Here is a 22,013-nt window from a genome sequence, read left to right on the forward strand (position 1 = left end):
TTTAGAACAAAAACTGCTTATTCTGCCCTGTCCCAGTCCCCCCCTTCCTATCATTTCCCTCTTCCACCATAAGATTATGAGAATATGCGGTAGGAGATGATGCCTCTTTGAGTTCATGTCCTTGAATGCTGAGTAGCTAACTACTGCTGCTTTGGCATAAAGGTGCAGCAGAGCTCAATTTGTGTGCTGCTCCAAGTAACCAGTTCCTGAACCCAACAATCAACAGCCAGGCATTATTCCTGTCTCTGTGTTGTCCCCACTTGCATGCTGTATATTTCTAGCTTCTCATGCAGGCTCACACAGTTATCCAATAAGCTTAACAAAGTTCAGCCTGCAGGGAAATAACATAGCTGGATGTGCTGAACACTTTTAATTAGAAATAGCTATCAAAGAGGTTGTGACCATGATCCACAGAACTGTGTACATTCGTGTTCCCAGTATGTTCCTCTAAAGGAATAAAAGATATTTTTATTTTGGTAGTCACAAACATTCCTGTCTACGTTCCAGAGCCTGTAAGGACCGGCAGATAGCTGGCATTCCCTGGACCAGAGGGTGTGGGTAGAGGATGCCTTTGCCTATTTAGTATGTATTTTTGTATGCCTCTGTAGCTGTGATAATTAATACAGATCTATTTGAAACCTTAACATCACTAAATTTTTAAATATGATCACTCATATGAAAGCTATCATGGCTGACAACCTCGCAACTGCAGCTGCATTTCCCTAGTAATTTCATCCTTCACCCGAAACATAAAGATGCTTATTTTCTAATTTTGAGAAATCTTCTCACTTTGAGATGACATTAGCATCCATTGCTTCAGCATTTACTTTTATTTTGAAACTAAATGCCCTATAGAAATGAGTGCCTTTAAGGGAAAGCACAAGCTTTCTTAAAGTACCATTGCATAAGATGTGGTATCCACTTGAAACTGAACTTAAGTCTGACACATTTTACACAATTTTGAAAAATACTTGAATGTTTTTTTTTTTTTGAAAATACACAGAAATTGAAAGGATTTGACTCAAAGCCAACTTTTTAACTTGCCTCCGGAAGGGAGCTTACCCTATGAGATGTGCAGTTCACATGAATGTGTCCCACACATCAAATACGGTGTTACTGTCAGTACTCACAGTACTGTTATCTGGCCATTAATATTTTAGAATATGGATTCAATTTACATTTGATACTTGCTTCATTTTTAATGTACCTTGCTAATCCTCTTTTGGAAGCTAGCAAGCATGCATTTAAGAGTGTAGTAGATTTAATGAAAATTCACTGTTTGCCTACAGTAGCAGCTAAAAAAAAAAAAAAAGTTATTTGCTATATGTGCCTCCTAAGTTCAGAACTGAGCAAGGTGACAGTAGATCCTATAATGTACCCTTCAGTCCAGGTCCCTTCCATGTTTGCCAAGAAGGTTTTCCTCCCTGTGGGTCTCCTCCAGCCCCTTGTCAGCGTGGTCCACGCCTCTCATCTCGTGTGGGTGAGAGCCGGGTGCTGTCTGGTGGTCTGGCCACACGACGGCACTTCACTCTGACATGCAGGCTGCTTTCTGTCAAACCCTTCTACTGTTTCTGTCCAAAATTATCTGTCTCCTTCGAAAGTTTAACCTGTCTGGCTTCCTGGGAGCAGCTTTGTATGGAGGGTGCAGTGTCGTGTCCCTTCGAACTAATAACCGATTGATTCCCTCTGGTGTGCTCTGTTGGCTCTTCTCTTCTGGCTTGTGTTCAATGATTGAGAAAATCGTTCCTTGTGTGTATTTGATCATTTATTTAAATTAAAAAAAAATAATCTCTAGTAGCAAAATGCAAACTCTGAGACTCTACAAAGGTAAGTTATTTGTGCCATTTACTTTGCTGGGTAAAATGAATCCAAGTTGTCAGCCTACTAGAAGACTGTTACTGCTGGTTTTGGAAAGCCAGATTTTTAAAAATAACGTTTATGCTTCGCAAACAGAATGTTTTAGACATGTCTGACATCTAAACAATGGTACAAGTATTTGCAGCAGCATATAAATTATTGGTTATCTCCAAAACCTGATTGAAACCCTCAGTTTATCACATTTACCATGGTTTACTGGCAAATGCAACTTAATCTTTTCCAATTGCTCCAGGTGACACTAGAGTACTGCCTGTCAAATAAGCAGGGAGGTTTATAGGGAAAATGAGACAAAGGATGTTCAATAACAAGAACAGAAAAAGGTCAAGGGCTTCCCCACTCTCAGTTCCCCGGTGATGTAATTTTTGGTCTAATGTGGAAATAAGTACAGCTTTATCTGGTGGGATTGGTCAATGAGTCACCGGACTGGGAGAGGAGAGTGTCTTCTAGTGCAGGAGCCTTCCAGGTTTACCCTGCAAAGCTCTCTGAGCGATCTGATGTGCTTCCACAGCCCACTAGTGCTGCTCTCCTGTCAGAGGACACTTAAATGTGAGGTGGCATCAGGCACCATGCAGCAGCTGCCCTCTCCTCCAACACAAACCTCATTGCCCAACTTGTAGAGACCATCAAACCAAGACCCCAGTGCTCTGTTCCTGTGCACATATGGAACCCATTTAGGTGACAGCCAGGTGGTTTGGTGTCACACTGGGTCTCAGGGTGCAGAGCTGTGTCCCCAAGGTGTCACACGACGTTGGTGTGCTGGAAGCAGGGCCCTCCTGAGTGTGCCCCACAAGCAGGGAGCCCGGGCAGAGCCTGCCCCAATTTCTGTGGTGCCTCTGTATGAGACCAAGTGATAGAAACAGTAAGTGATGTCCTTGCTGTGCAATGCTACTGGACTTCCATTTGCAGGCACGTGCTAATAATTGATTAATTGTCCAGCTGGTTCTTGACTGTGGCTTGTTTTTCAAGCAAAAGGTGTTTTTGTAACACCTGTACAATTGTGTACCCTCCGAGAACCTGCAATGGGTTCAGCCTGTGAACTGTCTCTGAACCTCACAGGTTGTGTAAATAGCATCAGTTAGTTAGGTTACTTCACTAACATTTTTAGTCATCAGAAGGGGAACCTTTAAAGAAACGTGGACTGCAGTGGTCACTTTCTGTTAACAGCGGAGATCTTGACCAAGTTGTCTATGTGCTCTTCAAAGTTCCAGCAGAAGCACCCAAATGAATTTAGCATCAAATGCCTGCCTTGCTGCTAATTCACAGCTGTAAGATAAACAGCGTCAGATGCGAGGAAGATTGAAGATCTAATTAGGAAATAACCTCATGCATATTTATTTGGATAAGCAAGCACTTTAATTACTCTTTGATAGTATGAAGAAAAATGTTGCCAAATATGTTTAGGTGCATAACTGGACACAGAATTTTTGCTGGCTTTCCTTGTTGGGGTTTTTATCTATGCAACTTCAGAAATCGGTGGATAGCATTGTATCTTTTACTTTAGTGCCTCAGCAAAGAACTTCTGGACCAAAATAAGAGGTTATTCTACTGACATTTAATTGAGAAATACCCTGTTTTTTGTCTAGTTGATTCATATGGCCTTGTAACAGCAGGATCTTTGCAAAGTTTTTGCTCTAGAATGCCACAGAAGCTAGCAGCAAGCCTTGTCCTGCTTGAAAAATATGATGAACTAGTGAGCTAAACACTGGTGTGTTTTTTTGATATGACCCAATTTAGCTGAAACCTCCAGTTTTCTTCATTTCTATGATGCATGCACTTTTGCTGGATTTTTGGGGTTGCCTTGAGCAATTTGAGAAGCAGGCTGGACTCCCCCACCAGAACTCCTCACATCTTTCCATTTGCAGTTTCTCCTGCCCCAGGAAACACACAGCACCGCATCATCTTGGAGCTTTTCTCCTCCCAGGCACTAAATATCCTTGTAGAAGCTTATTTTTTCCCCACATTTATCCACCAAAATAAAGTGAAACAACACTAGAAAAAAAAAATAAAAATGCAGGAACATGCCCTAAGTCACATTAAAAATGAGCAATGTATAAAAATACCCATATCCTTAAAATCAAAAAGAGGTCTTTGGAAGGGAAAGATTTGAAACCCATTCTTTGCATGCAGTGAAGCGAGCTGGAGACAGAGCTAGCTCTGGAGCTCACCTGGCAGGGCAGCTTTTACAGCAGGGCAAGGTGTAGCCCCAGCACAGCTGAGTCACACATCTCGAGGAGTTTCTGCCCGACCACATGTGACCCAGCAGAAGGCTGGTTTTGGTGCAAGAAATCCCCGACCTTTGCCTCCTCTTCCTCCACCTGGCTGCATGCAAATAATGCTGCTGTGGCAGGGCAGCAAAGAGAGTGTGCCACTGCATTGTGGGCTCTGCCTTCTGTATTCAGGATGTGCTAAAGGTTTCTATGCACTCATTAATCTCATTAACCATTTTTATTTCCCCCCTCTGGAAAAAAAAAATAAATCCATGTAGTGTTTTCTTTCTTTTTTTTTTTTTTTTTTTTTTTTTTTTTTTTTTTTTTTAAGGCAGTATTTTATGCAGCAACTGGTTTACAACCCTCCTAAAACTTTGCTGGGATAATTATTGCCTTGTGAATTGCAACTGTGTATTTCTCTCACACGTTCCCTTCAATTACTTGCAGATCCTAAGCTCTGCAAGGGAAAGCCTGAGAAACTCTGTTTGCAAGTATCAGTTTGTACAGAAATTTCCATGTACTAATACTGATTCATAGGTTTCCTGTATAAAAAGTAATAAAATAGTCCACTGTGAGCCAAATGATTGTGTAGCCTGTGATTTGCAAGGAGCAAAGGGCATGTGTTAAATGCCTGGGGCCTCAGTAACCTTAGGGTAACTGCTCAGCTATGAATTTTGCAACATCATTTAGAGGCTGTTAGCTGTGTAAATGTTGTGTTGTCATATGCAGCTCAACAGGCACAAATTACACTCCCACAGTCCACTTTGCCTTGAGAGAAAGGTTAGTGAGGTTAGGGACTCGTTTCTGCAGGAACAGGGGCTTGCTTTTACAGCTTGCCAAGTAATCAAATGGTTTTTCATCCAAAATAATTTCTCATCTAAGAAAACATATTTCTCTTTATACTTTAAAAAAATAAGAGATTAAAATATTTATATTCTTAAAGAAATTATATTCTATTTCAGTAGCAATATATTTTTAAAGTATCTAAGTAACACTAAAAAGTCTCAAAGGCAGCCTCTGAGTGCAGAGTAAGCTTTGGACATCTTTAACATTTTGAACTTAGGGCCTTCATCCCTTTCTCCTCTCATATGAAAAAGGAACTGAAGAGGAAAGTCCCACCTGTTAGTCTTTAAAGCAAGAAGCCTTAAATTAGTAACCTACTACATGGGCGAGGAAGGCAGTATATTTTAGTAAAATTCACCAATTTTTAAGTACTTTCTCTTTTGATCACTGTGTTGCATACCGTAGAATTTCCAATGATAGAAACTCCACTGGCAATATCCCTTTGAAATACACTCGTTGTATGCTGATAACTGGATGTGTTTCTGCTTGAAGTCTAATTTCATTCTTCTCTGCGTGGAAAACATCTGTCCTTGAAATCTGACATAGGAAAAATAAAAGTTTAATCTTTGTGCAGAACTTGGGATATAAAACATAATCTGTAATGAATCCTTAAATAATTTGTAATAACTGAGAGGTGCTTGTACTTTTTATTGACCATTTTGTACAAACTTGAGATAGAGAGCTCTTTCAGCATCTAAGTAAAGCCCTATCTCACTATTGAAGCTACAGAGAAATATGGAGATTATGGAAATCCAGTTGATTACAGGGTCTTTTTCCATAAAACTCCATCAGTATTTTTTCTCTTAATGATAAATTTTCATGCAGAAAATACTCAGCTGGAAGCTGCATTGCAACTGTGCTAAGATTTTAAGGGAAGAAGGTTAAGGTTAGGCTGAGTGTGCATCTTTGATTCTCTTTCAGAAGCGGTACATCTGTTGGGAAAATGCATGTCAGATTTCACCTAAATAAATAAATAAAGAATGAAGTGAATGAAAGCTGCCCAGGCCAGCTCTCTCAGAAGGCTCACTGTTGTGACGTTATTTTTTCACTTGTTGCAGGAGAGAATTTTGACCAGAGTCCCTTAAGAAGAACCTTCAAGTCCAAGGTTTTGGCCCATTATCCTCAGAACATTGAGTGGAACCCCTTTGACCAGGATGCAGTCAACATGGTAGGTAGAGAAATTCCCTTCTTGATCTGTTGTTTCCTGCCAACTTCAAGTTGAAAATGATTCCTGGGTTGTTTACAACCTGTGCTCGTGATATGGTGCACAGGGAGCTTTTGCTGGGACTAAATGCACCAAATATGTATGCTGGTTGAACTGCTGCAGAGGAGGAGATATTGTGAAAATACACAGTGCTTTCAAGCAAAACAAAAATAAGATGCTGTATTTACCTGATTACTTCTAATTAAATATGCTATGTGATGAAACAAGTCTAACCACTGTCTCAGTGGCTGACTGAGGAGGTCGCAGTCACCCAGGATACACATCAGGTGGGAAGGAGGCAAATCCAAGAATTCCTGAGAGACTAATATTTATGTGAAATTTTTGAGTACAACAAAAATCTTGATGCTGCACGTCACAAGGTCTCTTTACTCAGAAGGTTGAACTTGCCTAAACCACAGCTTTTGTTAGGTGATCACTTTTAATGGTACCTCGACAACAATGCGTCCTCTGTATCTCTCTTTCTTCTCAGCTGAATTTGCAAGTCTGACGGTGTGGCTAAATCTCATGACTGGGTAAGAGAGGAGAAAACAGCTTCTGGAAATTTATACAGGGGCAATGAGAATTAAAAGACCACTGGAAACTTTCCCAAAAAGTTGATATTCACAGGATGTTGCCAAAATCACCAGAGTGTTTATTATTATTCTTGACAAAGACAACAGACTATTGTTGTTTAAGATACGCTTTCTAGCATAGAAAAAGCTATTTGTTTTGTGATTTAAAAGTAAACAATTGTAATAATATCATTAAAGCAGTATTACCAATTCTAGCTATCTTCAAAACTGCCTATTGGGTCTAACTCAAAATTAGAAAATTAAGGAGCCCCTTCCCCCTAATCTAGTTCAAATGTGCCTCACACTTGAGGAAGGTAGGACTGCATACGAGCTATTGCAAATCAGAACTAACCTCTGCTTATGACGCAGAGATGAGATCAGGATCAGGAGAATCTCATGGCCCTCAGGCTGATGGAGACATGGGGAACACATTAAAAATAAATAAATAAATAAATAAATGGCTTTTGAAAATACAGCCTGAATTACATTTAGTTCACAGTTTGAAATTTTCCTGCAATCGTGAAGGTCTGGAAATCTCCAAAGATCATCTCCCTTACTGCTGAATTTATCTTATTTTTTATTTTTTAGCATTGTGCCAAATATTCAACATGAAAACACAGGAGCTGGAGGTAGCAATGACACTGAGAGCTGACAGTGTGGCACTGCAGTCACGCACAGAAAGGCAGAGATGAGCCTGATGCCAGTATCAGTCACTCTGCCCGCTGACAGCTGGGAATTTCTGTTCTCTGCTTCCAAATGTGCACTGATGGAGATGGTGCAATATTTGGGTTGGTCTCCACAATACTTTGTCTATATAATAGGCACAAAAGAATCAGAACGATGCTTGACAAGCACAGTTAAGATGATAATAACTCAACTGCAGAGGCTGCTTCTGCTTTTTAGTTCTGCCTCTGAATTAGGGGTGTTCAGAAGAGGCGGAGTGATGGGGGTGTGCGGCAGGAATGTGGCAGAAAGAGGCAATAACTGGAATTGCTGCATTATCTGTCCCCCACATTACGTTTGAAAACATCTAGTATTCATGAATTGTGATCATATTATCAGACAAAAATGGAATACCCAAACCAGCAAGAGACCTATTAAAATAAAATAATTGAGCGAGCTGCATTCAGCTGAAATCAAATAGCTGAAGAACACATCTTTCATTTGTAATGTCTTTGGAGGAAAGAAAAAAAAAAAAGCATTTACTAACAGCAGCAGTATTTAATGGTCTTTTAAATCATCTTTTGGAAAACTTCTTTATTGTTTTGATCTGAAACATCATTTAAAGTAATATCCACCTCCACAGAGTCCCTTGAGGCAATTATTGGCCTTTCTGATCTTGCCTTGCCGTATTAGTTCTGCCTATGTGTTTGCTTTATGTGAGTTTCCAGAAGCAATTTTCCTCAGAGAAGAAAATGCATAAATCCTTGAAGGTTAACTTGTGAGAACTCAGCACTGTTGGATGCCTAGGGAATTTCAATTGCCTTCTGAAACCATCCTGTCGCTTTAAAAGTAACCCCCTGAAGTCCTGAGAAATCACTCTGCCTACAAGTCATGTTTTCTCTCCCTTTCAAAGTATGCAGAGTTCTGTTTAATAGGGAAATATTTCTTCCCCCCAGTGCTTTCAGTGATTGTCCCTGCCTAATGTCACATACTGTCTTCTGTAGCCATTCTGCAAGTCATCTGTCATACCAAGCTGAATGTCTCTGTAGAGGAAAGTGATCTTTTTTTTTAGGAAATAATACTCCCAATTTTAGTCCTCTGGTTCATCAAGGTATGTAAATAATTGCATATATTCCTAGAGTCCAAGGAAGTATCATCTATTTAGGATTTCACATACTGAAATAAAATAAAGGCTACTCAGCATAATTTGAAGGAGCAGGTTTTAAAAAAGAAAAGCATCCCTCACCCACACAGCAGTAAGCATAGATGCAATACTTACTGCCATAGCACGCTGTGAGAGTGAAAAATATAGAGGGGCTCAAAACATGAAATAGAGAATCTAAGGAAGAATATGTGAACCCACGCTGATGGCAGTGGACCAGGGGGAGCCTTTGGTTTAGAAACATCTGAATCTGGTGAAGGCCGGCTGGAGGGAGGGATTACAGTGTGTGTCCTGCACCTGTGTTTGGGGAAAAAAGAAAAAGAAAAAAAGCATTTCCTCATCACTTCTAGAGATGGGGGTATTGATTAATTGACGTCTTTTTGTCCTGCTTTGTGCAGCTTCCTTTTGTTTTTACAAACCGTGTTGATTATAAGCCTTATTGCAAGTATGATTTAATTCCACATTTTCCCACTGGTAGATATGTTTAAATATTCTTGTAAATAGTAAAGTGCTCTGAAAACCAAGGTCTTATCCTTTGATCAGTAATCTTGGATAGTTTTCTGTGGCTGTACGCAGATGCAGAAAAGATGACTGACTGCCTTTTTAGTACCCGTCAGCCAGCTTTACCAGGACACAGAGCTTTCAAACCCCCAGCACCTCCAAAATTAGCTTTTCCCTAATGCTCTCCTGTGGTGCATGTGGCAAACACAGACGTGATGGAGTCACTGATGTCCAAGGCACTAAGATGAAAGTTTTCATGCATTAACTGCAAACATGAAGCTTGCTGCATCACTTGAAAATGATCATTGGCCCTTCCCATTGATCTTAGCAGCTTCAGAGGCTCTTGGTCATTTCCCTGCCGCAGTGCTCTCCCATCTTGTTTTTTCCTCTGCCTTTTCCTATGCCTTGTTGGAGGTCGAACCCAGCAGTCTCTTTGCCAGGGTTTGCAGCCAGGGACTTAAAATACTGATATTCTGCACATGCTGGGCTACAGTGGAAACTTAATAGATGGGTCCCTTTGTGAGTATGAAGTGGGCATACAAGGGAGGAGGGAATAATATTTAAGACTCAAAGAAAATTTATTTAACCCAGCCATCTGAAATTGTTTCAGTTAGTGTGAACTTTCCTGGTGCTTATCAATTCTGCAACCCACCCATACGTATAATTTGCTTACCCAAGTATTTTACTTTTTTTTTGTAAAGCAAAGAAAATTTGCCCGATAGAGCTGAGATCAAAACCTGTGATTTCAGACTGATCGGATTTGATAAGGCTATAGACACTGCTGGAAGTCTACGTTCTAGAAATAGAATTTTATTAAGCAAGTCTGCTGAAAAATGGAGTTGAGATATTTATTGTGCAGAATAAATAAAGTGTAAAACAAAGGGTTTTTACTTCTTTATTGAAGGATTTTGGTACTGCTGTTAACGCCTCAGTAAAAACTATAAGCTTTTTGTATGAAAATGTGGACGTTGTTAAAAGTGGTTCAAGCTGCAATTACATATGTCAGCAAAGCCATCAATTGAATTAAATCCTACCAACCCCAGGCCACTTATTACCCTTTACATTAACTTTTAGGACAATACATGGGAGCTGTCCTAGATAACTTAAGGGTTTGCTAGCATGCTGTGAAGTGGGTCTGGACCACCTGTCTGAATGCCAGCTGGGCGGGTAGCAGCTTTATCAGGTTGTTGAGTGGTCTGTGCAAGGTGCACAGGTAAAGTTCAGGGTGGGATGTGGTAGAACACACGTTATTACTTCTCTTGACCTTTTCTGCCATCTGAAGAAATTACTCCTGGTCAGGATAAGACATTAGGGGAGGCACTCAGTTGAGTGGAAGAGCAAGTTGGAACAGCAGGAGTGCTTTGAAGGGTCTCCCTATTGCCTCTCCTTTTTTTTTTTTTTCTTTCCTTCAGATAGAAGACACAAAGAAAGCTTTTATTCTTTGTTTGTAATCACACTGGTTTGGTCAGAATATGAGGAGTTTCATGCTGATGTACAAACATGTTTTGCTGGATACATGTTATTTTGTATTAGATGGCTGATAGAATTCCTGAGGAATGCCTGGAAAAATGCCTCAAGTTATCACCAAGGCTATGTCCCAAAGAAACACCCACAAGTGTTACAATCACTGCAAAATATTTTGCTGAGTGATAAATCAAAATTTATTTTTTTTTCATAGATGTTTTTTTCAGGATTGTGTGTAATGGCAAACAGCTTGTTATGATGCAATAGAAAACAAGAATGTACCCGTAAAGCAAAAGTAACAAAATAAAATCATAGCTTAGATAACCTTATCTGTTTCTTTTCTCTTTTCCTCAGCTGTGTATGCCCAAAGGGCTGTCTTTCAGGACGCAGGCCGATAACAGAGATCCGCAGCTGCATTCGTTCATAATCACTAGAGAAGATGGCTCTCGTACGTACGGGTTTGTGCTCACGTTCTACGAGGAGGTCACAAGCAAGCAGATCTGCACAGCCATGCAGACGCTGTACCAGATGCACAATGCAGAGCAATACAGCAGCGTCTGCGCCTCGTCCTCCTGCAGCATGGACTCCCTGGCCAGCAGCATCGACGAGGGTGATGCCACTTCCCTCGCCAAGCTCCAGCGGTACAACTCCTATGACATCAGCAGGGACACACTGTACGTCTCCAAATGCATATGCCTCATCACCCCTCTGCCCTTCATGCAAGCCTGCAAGAAGTTCCTGGTCCAGCTCTACAAGGCGGTCACCTCCCAGCAGCCGCCGCCGCTGCCCCTGGAGAGCTACATCCACAACATCCTGTACGAGGTGCCCCTGCCTCCCCCGGGCAGGTCGCTGAAGTTTTATGGGGTTTACGAGCCCATCATTTGCCAACGACCTGGGCCCAACGAGCTGCCCCTCTCCGACTACCCGCTGCGGGAGGTCTTCGAGCTGCTGGGTCTGGAGAACCTGGTCCAGGTTTTCACCTGTGTGCTGCTGGAGATGCAGATTCTCCTGTATTCGCAAGGTGGGCACTCGTCCGGTGACACACGGGGGTCTGCCCCCACCACAAGAGTTAATATGAAGCTGCTCGTTTTCAGCAGATTTGTTAAACACAAGTACATAATGAAAAAAAATGCGAGAGAAATGAGTCTGTCCTAATGAAAGCACTAAATAATTGTTTCCTCCAGGCAGTCTAGGTGCCGCTTGTTTAATTATGCATCGTATTTATCACTTGCGACAGCTAGCAATAGAATTCACTTAATTATCATCCTTACATAGCCCTTGATCACGCTGCAAGACAGCATGAAACTAATCCTATCTTCTGCAAAAATACCATCAGAAAGCAATACATCTTACAGAAAACACTCGTGCTGCTTTCGTTTTGAACTTTTAGCAGCATATGGAAATTTAGTGAGCTTTTCTTTTTCCCCTGTGTGATGAGGTATGTTCTGGTTTAAGCACTGATAGCTTTTTAGCACTTAAAGGCTCAAGGTTTAATGCTGGGTTGGAACTGAGTGGAGATAGAGGCATCCCTTCACAGTCCTGCTGGAAATATTTTCTGACAAGGGTGCTGGTGCTTCTTTTCAAGACACTTAAGACTACAGTTGGCAAAGGGTAGCTGTGCTGGCAGAAGTTCCTTGCACAAAGCCTGTCCACACTGAAGTATGCCAGCACGCTTTGGAAAATCTGGCTTTTCTTTCTGTGATATTCTGCTACAAATTTTGGGAAGCTTTAGTTAGTGCTGGGCATGCTCTGAGGTTTTACCCCCCTACTACTGTTTCCTGTATGGTGGTTGTGAGTCTGGCCCAAGAGCTAAAACTTATGCACTGCGACTGTTGCAATGCACCAGAGTGCATAACAAAGCAACTTCCAGTTTCCTGATGACTTTCAAGGGGTTGTCCAGGCTTTTTTGAGGTTCCTCTAAGTTTTACTGGATGCTTGCCCAAATTATTTGGGTTCCCAAGTTGTTTCTGTAATGCTAAAATAGTAAAACATGTTTCAGAGAAAAACATTTGGCTGGGGAGAGGAGAAGTGTTTGGTCCAACTAAGATGAGCCATATGAAGCCAAGAGGTATGCATAATTTCAAACAAAAAGGAGAAAAGATGCTGAATACCTAGACTTCTCAAGAGATATGGTTCAAGCAACATCTCAAGAACCAGAGAGCTTGAAATTGAAAAGAATGTAGGATGGGTAGTTGCCTAAAATAAGTATGGATAATGAACCTCAGGCTCCAGAAGTGAATGCTCGGGTTTGTCGTATAAATGAAAAGGTCAGTAAGCGTGTAATAGTAATACCAATGAATAAAGGACTGAGAATGGAAAAATGTTGGGGGAGGCGGAAGGAGGCTAGTTCTGCTGCAAGTGGCTGAATTCAAAGGGCTGTCAGTTCTTTGTGGAGCACTTCTCCACACAGACTCCAGGGGTTTGCTTTCAAGAACCAGAAATGAAGGGCTTTAGCTGCTCTTGGTTTGAAGTGTGAGCAGAAATCCTGCTGTTAGTTTTGATTAGGCTGCTTCTCCCCTCCCTTCTGCTTCTGTGCATGGATGCTTACCCCTTTCTTCCTCCGTTTGATTTGTGCTGCCTCTGCTACCTGACGACGGGGTTCAATATGAAACAGCTGCACTTCTGAAATGCCTCCCCATCCCTGCTCATCATTCCCACCCAGGTCCTTGGTCGTGGACTCACTGAAAACTGGAAGTTTTTATTGTAAGCTAGTAGTATGGGCCAAAAAAATAAAATATATAGTTTATCAGATTGTGTTTAAGTAATATTCTGTGCAGGTGGATAGCAGCTGAGTGTGCAGTACGTTTGTAATAGTCCTTGAGACAGATACAGAATATCCACTGATTTGAGTCAAAACCATGTTTTTGACTCAATTTTCAGAGTGCCCCCTGAAGTTAGATAAATGAGTGTTGTTATCTTCCAATCATTTGGTATAATGTAAGGGTTTACTTGTTTTTGTTTTCACTGGGGATTGTTTTGCTGTTTTTTTTTGTTTGGTTGGTTGGTTTTTTTGTTTTGTTTTGTTTTTGTTTTAAAGGGTAAATGAGATAGTGAGCATTAATCCTCTCCACCCTCCAAAATCTGGATCTTTTATCCTCTCCCTCTACTGGCAAGCTGAGAGCTATCCTTGACACGACCTTTACCTCCCTATCCAATACAGACACATCTTGATGGAGCACAGGGAAAAGCAGCCAGGGAGTTGTGTTAGGGAAACACTGTGATTATGTAAATAGCATTGTAATGCTGGTTCCCAGAGGTGAGGCATGCGGAGTGGAGGTCAAGTGCAAAGCTGCAGTTTTGGCATAGCCTGATAGCTGAGTGCTTGGCTCGTGCACTGCAACTTCTTTCAAATGTCATTCTTGTGATTCCTGAAAGAGAAAGCAAAACAGCTCTTCCTTTTTGTGATATGACTAGCCTAGATATTACTGAAATCTATTCTCTAAGCTTTCAGGTGCATCAGGGAGAAACGCTTTCTTAACCCCAAGTTCTTTCAAGGCAGAAGATGAAAAGAAGTTTTTGGCTTCTGCAACTCTCTTTCCAAAATAATGAATGAGATAGAATTGCAAATTTGTCCTCTTCACCCTTTCTGCTTTAAAGAGGATGTACTTGCTGGGCTGTGTTGCCAGTGGTCTGGGCTTTGCTGCAGCCTTCCCAAATTCAACAAGAGATTAGTAGAAGATAGTTGTGTGTCCACGGGGTGCAATTTCAAGCAAGATAGCATTATTAACCCAAAGTCAGAGTGCACTGAAGTGCTGCAGTACAACACTCAAGGCATCAGAGCAGTGGCCCAAAGCCTGCTGCAGCTCAGCAAGCTATTTCAGTGAGGGAGCTGCTAACAACATATGTAGAAAAAGTAAAATTACTTTCTTGTAGTTCCCCTAGCCTCGTTGGAAGGAAGCTTTTCATTCAAGCTTGCCAAGAAATGTGGTCTTTTTTTAAAGAATAAAGACTACTTTTTAGAAAGTTTAGTGCAAATGCGAATTGTTACGCAGCCCTGACTGTCAAATAAGCCTGCTGGCTGTCTGCTGAGACCCTTAAACTCCTCACTAAACATCTGCTTTCTAATGGCTGATTACATTTCAAGGCCAGGAAAGAGAGAGCTATGAAAACTGCAAATAGTGGGAGCAAAATGGCCAAAGCTCCAAGCTCTGGTGGCTTTAACTCCAGGCTTTATAAGCAGGCATGGGCAGTGGTCTCCCTGTGGAAAGGGTGGTAGCAAAGTAAAGGTGCTCCTGTTTGCTGACAGAGATGGTGGTAACAATAGCAAAGGGCTAGCAGGAAGGTTATGTGGAAATGGTACTGGCTGCTCTGGAGTGTTTTTGTTTGTTTGTTTGGTTGGTTGGTTTTTTGTTTGTTTGTTTTTGTTTGTTTGTTTGTTTGTTTTCCCAAGTGGATTAGGAGTTAATGATGAAAAAGTTTATTTTGAACCATGTAGCTGAGGAATACTATTTCCAGCAGCCTGAACAAAGGCATCCAACTAAATGAGGAGGTGAGGGTGCTGGATGACTTTCCCCAGCTTGCCCAGGACACATTCCCAGCATGATGTGACAGCATGCAGCCCAGCTTTACAGTGGGGACAGGACCAATTGGTAACTATATGTACTGTGGCTGCTGCAGTCAGCTTTTGGTATCTATTTGCTCTGTTTGTGGTATTTTATGGGTATATGACCTGGATCCCATCCCTTGCGCAAAAGAAGGGATTGCAGCGAGCTGTAATTTCCCTTTGCAGCTGTGGCAGTGGAGCAGAAGGGTGGAGAGATTACCATTAGGGAATGATGGGCTCATTCTCTTAAGCTCCTTGGTTCCCAAACTTTCTGGACTGCAGGCAGCTACCTTAATCCTCAATTTGTCTTGGACTTGTGGTTTAAACTTGGAAGCAGTCTGGTGCTGCAGAGCTCTTGCTGTGGCTTTACAAACCACAGTTTGGGAACTACTGGCGTGGATGATTGTGCCTTCTACAGCAAAAGCCACTACGGCCCAAGTATTTCAGTCTGAAGATGTGAAATGTCTGTGCAGCTTGTGAACAGGGTGCTGGGCTGTGGCAGTGTTAGGGCAAAACTCGAACAAAGAGAGGCCAGCTGGTAATTAACAGAGACCTGTGCTTGTCCCCTCAATGGCAGGACTGAAGAAATGGGTCCTTACTTCTCCTGGAGACAGCGTAGGGTTCCAGGGGCTTAATCAAAGTTATTTTTGGTAGGTAGATGTAACAAATGTCTGGAAGTGCCAGATTTGGCCTGCACAGGTGATGCAGAGAGCTGTACCTGAATGCACTGGGAGGAGAACTCCTGTGGCCTCAGGCTACAGCTGCTTGGATGTGGAAAATAGTTTTAAGTTTAAATAGTGCCAGATTTTAACATCAGGCCTTTAAAAACCAAGGGGAGGGATTAGGTATTTTTCTCCACAGTTCTTCAGGGTGCAGTCTTTGTATTGCAGTCCTATAAACCTCATCCTCTAAAACGTAAAGCCTGGATTATGATGCATTCCTATGACTTTCAAGAGACCTCAAGATTCTCAATAAAATGGGGAAAGCTGATACAAAGAGTCATACTTATTACTAAACAAGGCACATGGTGTAGCACACAGTTAATATTGTATAAGCTTGGGGCTTACAGACGTTTGTGGAACAGAATTGCTGTTGTAGTTTTATTGTAGTTTATTCAATCTTAAAAATTAATACTCTTGCAAGTGCCCTTTATTTCATTCAGAGCACAGCTTTCCCATGCGACTGTGGCGATGTAATGGTATTGTGAATGTCCAGGCTTCCAGCAGTGTCCAAGTTAATAACACTCGGTGATAGCTGCTCCAATTTCCCAAGGATCGGTAACAAAATGCTACTGGCGTGAGATGTCTGCTGGAGAGAGATGAATTAAATTGCAGGCTCTGCGACAACCTCGGCAATCTGTTCTTTATGCCTGCCTTTCTAGGGATTTAAACACGAGAGGGAACACGGATGAGACAAAGATAAACTTCTTACAGCTTAGGCTGTTTCTAGGCATTATAATTTTGAGTATTTCCCAAGTTGTTTTTCAAAGGGTTTGAGTAATTGCTCCTCAAAGATTGAAGCATTCTTTGCATTACTTTTTTTAATCTTAGGCATTATAATACAAATGGCTTATATATATGCTTCTGTATAGTCGTGCCCTAGAAAAAGATTGTGTCTGAAAGATCATTCTAACGAAGTCTGTTTTGGGAGAGACTTTTTGAAATGAATATATGCATGATGTGTTTGCCTGTTAAAGCATTGTTACACCAAATAATTATGCAGAAAATCTTTGTTCTCCACTGTTCCTCATTTAAGCAGTTGCACTCCACACTGACATTCTTCAAAACGTATTGAAACCCACTGCAGATCTAATGCTAAACAATTTACGTGGGGAAATTTATGTGGATTGGTTCTAATCCGCATTTAGGACCTCAACATCACCACAGTCATGGGAGACTGAAGTGCTTGCTGCCCCAGAAAGGAGATGAGTAATTGCATCCAAAGAACTAAACACCCTCTTGGCTTTTACCTTTGGTGAAAAGGCAAAAACATTTTTCAATTTCAGGTTAACTCAGGTTTGTTAGTGAAGTCGATGCTGCCTGAAAAATCAAAATTTTTAAAGCAGCTGGAAGCAAGGTGAGCCAGCTAGTACAGGTCTGTACTGCAGCCCCACTCTTGTTTGTGTTAATGACAAAGTGCAGAGGAAGATAGGTGGCTGCCTTTATCACTGCACACACACACACTCCATCACTTGGCCACTTATTAAATTTGATCTTTATATTTCCCATTATATTTCCATTTTGGAGGCTTGACTATGCCAGTAACCAGAGCAGATTCAAGTTTTTTCTGTGAAATAATTCTTAAGCTGATCATAAACAAATTTATTCTGAACCACTAGTGGCTGGCTCTGACACAGATCAGCGGTATAAAGGGAAGTTTATTGAAGTGGAGGTGATCGTTTTCCCATTAAGTTCTTGCCAGTGAGGGAAAAATGGGAAGAGTTGGCCTCGGCAAATGTTGGCCTTAGGTCGTTCCCCCTCAGGGCAATGCTGACCCACAGTCTGAGAGGCTAATTCGTAGTTTAGGCAATTAGATGCAGACTTGTCTGGATCATCCTGTTTAAGAAAATAACGTGTTTTCAGATTTGCATAAATTGCTACTCTGCTTTTATCTGGTAACTCATGTACCGTGTCACCCCTGCCTGCCTGGGGCGAGAGTCCTAGTCCTAGGCCCTAGTCCTTTACCCGAGACTCTGCTGCCTACAGCCCCGCGTCTGCGGCCTGCTGAAGTTCCCTGAAGGCAGCACTTCCTGAAGCGAATGTGACATCTCCTGAAAGTCACCCAGCCTGACTTGTCACTCGTTCCCGCTGCCAGTGCACAAGTCAGGTCTGAGATGGAAGCTTCCAGGGCGCTTTGAAGTCTCGTATGCATTGCTCCAGAGGATCTGTTGAGCTCAGGTTTGAAAAACTTTGCTTTCATAAACAATTTTTATCTCAGATGTGAATTTCAGATTTCCTTTTCATCTGCGGTGTGCTATATATAAGCCTTGCAGATCTGAGGGCAGCAAGCCACCAGGCAGGTCTCATGATTGTTGGCTGGGATGCTGTGCGTCGGTCCTGCCTTATGCTCAGAGCTCAAAGCAAAATATTCTTTTCTATTTCCCGGTTTCTCCAGTGTACCTGACTCAGTTAATCCACATTTCATTACAAAAAAGTAACTGTTGAATTGCAATTACTTATACTTTACAAATACTTTGACTGAAGAGGTAGTGTATGGAAAAGCTATTAATCATAGAGTCACAGAATGGTTTGGGTTGGAAGGGACCTGAAAAACCATACAGTCCCACACCCCTGTCATGGGCAGGGACACTTCCCACCAGTTGTTTTTTGCCTTTCGGAAAAGCACTCTTTGTGGATGTTTGGGCTATCATCTTCCAGGATACGCATGAGCACATGGATTTGCAGAATCACAGTTATACTTGTTGTATGTTCAAAGACCTGTAGAGAAAAGGAAGTGGTGTCCAGGTAACCCATCCTTTCAAATATTTCCAAGTACTTGCAAATTTTATACAAAAAAAGGATGTAAAAAGGAAAAGAAGGAGGAAGCATGGCCTTTCCCCCCACCCTCCTTTTTTTTTTTTATTTAAAGCATTGCACTGGATTTAGAAGTTCCATGCTGAGGCTCCAGCTATGCTGTAGGTTTTCTGTGCTACCCCTGGATGGTTACTGCAAGACATAGGTGGAAAGCTACCAAATTGTTTTTTCGTTAGGCAGGCAGATGAAATTAAACTGAAATAACGGTTTACTGATGACAGCAAGAATACAGGTTCTGGTGTGCATGAGTGTGAGCGCTCTTGCACATGCTTTATAATCAAAAATCCTGTGGTTGGGCATTTGCTGAGAAGGCCCCTCCAGGTGGAAATCTCTTCTGTTTATGACTAAAGATTTGAACCTGTTTTGAGGAAGCGCCTGAATAAGGGAGGTCTCTGCTGTTCTGAACAGAGACATTGATGTCTCTTTCCCTTCTCAAATATTTGTTTTGCTTTGCTGCAGCATGGGAAGGATTTTGAGATATCAGACTGCTTTGTACAGTGGGAAAAGCAATTGTTATGTTGAGCTTTGTGAATTGCTTAGCATCTCAGAGTTTCTATACCCAATCTGTAAAATGAAAGGAGCAGGATTACTTTTGTTTTGTTTTCTCAGTTGCTGCTTGTGTTTGGACTGTGAGCTCTCTGGGACAGATATTTTGATGTGCACAGTATCTATTATAATATCATTCTGCTTGGTTGCTGTCCTGTTATTATATTATGAAGAATTAGCAACAACACCAAAATATTTGCCAAATTTTGCCCTCCGTCGGAAAAACATTTAGTATGAGTCGATGTTCAAAAGCTGAAACCATTTCCATCCCTAGCACCAAACAGTGATTCATAATGGCACAGGAATCTTTCAAGGCTTGCACTTTAAGCATCGAACTGTATCCTGTCATCCCTGTGAGTATTTCCACAACTTCACAAAGCGTGGCTGTAGCATGGCACTCGCACAGCAGAGCTGCCGGCCCATGGTGGAGCAGGCCTGCATCGCAGTTACTTTTCCTGCGCAGGGAAGTGAGATGTAGAGACTTGGCCAAGGGCCCCTGGCAGATGCTGCCAGGGGAAGGGGTTGAATCCAGGCTCTTTGAACTCAGCTCTGTTGCCCTCTTCTTCACTTACGGGGGAAGGTTAAGTGTGAGAGAACGACCCGTGCCAAATCCAGCTGAGCGGCAGTTCAGAGGCAGCTCTTGCAATAGATGCCACAGGGGCTGCTTTGCCCTGGGATTATCCTCCTTGAGCAGTTTCTGTTGGAAGACATCCTGTTTATAAATGAGAGATTTAACTCTGAATATGAAGAACTTGCTGTAGGCACTGTGCTTGCCAGTGTTCCCTGTGCTGGGGAAAGTATCCCAAGAAGGCAGGACGAGGGAAGCAGGTATGGCCACCAAGCAAAATCAGTCCCGTGGTATAAGCTGTTGTCACTCTGGGGGCAGGGAGAAATGAAAGCTGCAAGGAAGAGAGAAATAGCAATGGAAGTAGGAAAAGAAGAGGAAGGAAATTTATTCTCACGTCTCAGGAAGTTGCCTTGATTTGAGCCTTTCATCGCTGAGTTTGTGACCTTTAGTGGGTAACACCCAGACAGTGTTTTTACTTTTTGTATCTTTTGTGGATGTTTCCTGATGTCAAACAGATGGGGAATGGGGCTGTAGTGTGCACACTCTGCTCATCAAACGGGCTTCTCCAAACACACTTCCCTGTGCTGGCAAATGCTATCTAATCCCCTGTTGCAGCTCCAAAGACTGGAGCAGGATCAAAGAATATCTTTCCTACCTGGGCTGTCGTTCATCAATCACAAGCAAAACCTGGCTTGCAGTTGGAGATTGCTATTGAAGTCTGACAGTGGTGGTAGGATAGGATCAGGAAGGTCTTCTCTTGACACAAACACACACCATTTATACATACCCTGATTTTTCCTCCCACTTTCATTCTTTCCCTCCTTCCTTTTCTTCTATTCTGCCTCCCTTTTTCTGTTTCTGGTTTGGGGAAATGGGTGAATCCTTTGTTTCCAGGTTGCCCTCAGTAAACACACAAGCTTCTCTCAAATGCTGACAGGTGCAAGAATTTCTGTCAAAAAAGACCTTGTGCTTTACAGGGAAACTTAAGAGTAGGTGCCTAATCTTGTTCAGGCTTGAAAATAAGCACAAAGTACTTACTTCATTAAAAAAAATATCAACAGAACCATTTCCTTTTTTTTTTTTTTCCTTAAATCATTATTTTTCTGGGAATTTCCTTCTCTTCAGTGAAAATTGCTGGGTATGTAAATGTTTTTATCTCTGCTAATCACTAACAAGCATTGCTAAACGGTAACAAATAGCCTAATAATTTTGTCATCTCATTTTTTTGAAAACAACTTTCCTCGTAGCAAATCAGTTACAAAATGCGCTAGTGAACATGTTAAATATTGTCAGTACTATTAAAAAAAAAAAAAAAAAGAAAAGGGAGTGAGCATGCATTTCCAGAGTTGAACACCCTTATGCAAAAAAAAAAAATGCTTGCAACCCTGCCATGAAGATCTGTCCTTTCACATGACCATGTAAATCAGAACAGCCTTTGAAGTCATCTTGTGCATACTAAGATATGCTATTTTCTGTATTTGATTTTTTTTTTTTTAACTTTTAAAGCTTGAGGAGTTATGTTTACATAATATCTTAATTCCTTTGATGCCCAAGCTTCACCAGTAGATTCTGTAAGTTGATTTTGTGTAAATGTTCCTCAACAAGACAGCCAATAGACATGTATAATTGCAGACCATTTCAAAGGGAGAGATTCGTAAATGGCTGATGTGTAGTTAGGAGTGGTTTTGAGGTGTAACCTTGAGACTGACTTGTGTTTTGGAAAATCAGTTTGAAGACTGAGTGACTAGGTATTAGCAGGACAAGATGAAAAATGTTTTTGCCCTGCCAGCTGACCTCCTGTAGATTGAGGCAGGTTTTCCACAGAGAGCTGCTAGCAAGAATGAGAAAGGGTTATGCAATTTGTTGTTTTAATTTACATATTTATTCAAGTGCATCTTCCCAGTGACCTCCTAAAAGCCGAGCAGTGTCAGATGACGGCACTTTGGCTGTCACTGATGTCTGCCAGGATGTCAGGCTGGCTTGTTCAGGAGCAGGAGGAGCCCGGCTGGGATGCTATCCACATGAAAGCAGTTGTGGGCCTACAGGAGGACAGGCTTCTTGCCTGATGCAAAGCCAGAGTGTTGCTACATATCTCTGTCACTTCACAGAGCGGGACACAGGGACTAGGAGAGGTGGGAAACAACCCAGGTCTTAGCTAGGATCTTCATCTAGCCTTGGAGAGGGTGGAAACCTTTTACTTGCCGAAGCCAAAGCTGGTGAGAACATGATGGCTGTCACTGAGCCCTGCTGCTGTAGGCAGCCCTAGTGACATCCCTTCAATCATGCTTGCCAGCTGCTGGTGAGGTGCCTGTGCACTGGGGCTGAGGGG

The 22,013-nt window shown here is 41.9% G+C and overlaps 1 protein-coding gene across 1 annotated transcript in view; it reads left to right on the plus strand.

Annotated features, from left to right (window-relative positions):
• Positions 1–22,013, plus strand: part of DENND5B (DENN domain containing 5B) — a 107,901-nt gene that overhangs the window by 44,479 nt on the left and 41,409 nt on the right. Inside the window, exons 2-3 of the mRNA XM_032195148.1 lie at positions 5,987–6,096; positions 10,849–11,515. Coding sequence (XP_032051039.1) covers positions 5,987–6,096; positions 10,849–11,515 — 777 coding nt within the window. The remainder of the gene's footprint in view (positions 1–5,986; positions 6,097–10,848; positions 11,516–22,013) is intronic.

The sequence above is a fragment of the Aythya fuligula genome, chromosome 1, assembly GCF_009819795.1.
Source record: "Aythya fuligula isolate bAytFul2 chromosome 1, bAytFul2.pri, whole genome shotgun sequence".
Classification (NCBI taxonomy): Eukaryota; Metazoa; Chordata; class Aves; order Anseriformes; family Anatidae; genus Aythya; species Aythya fuligula.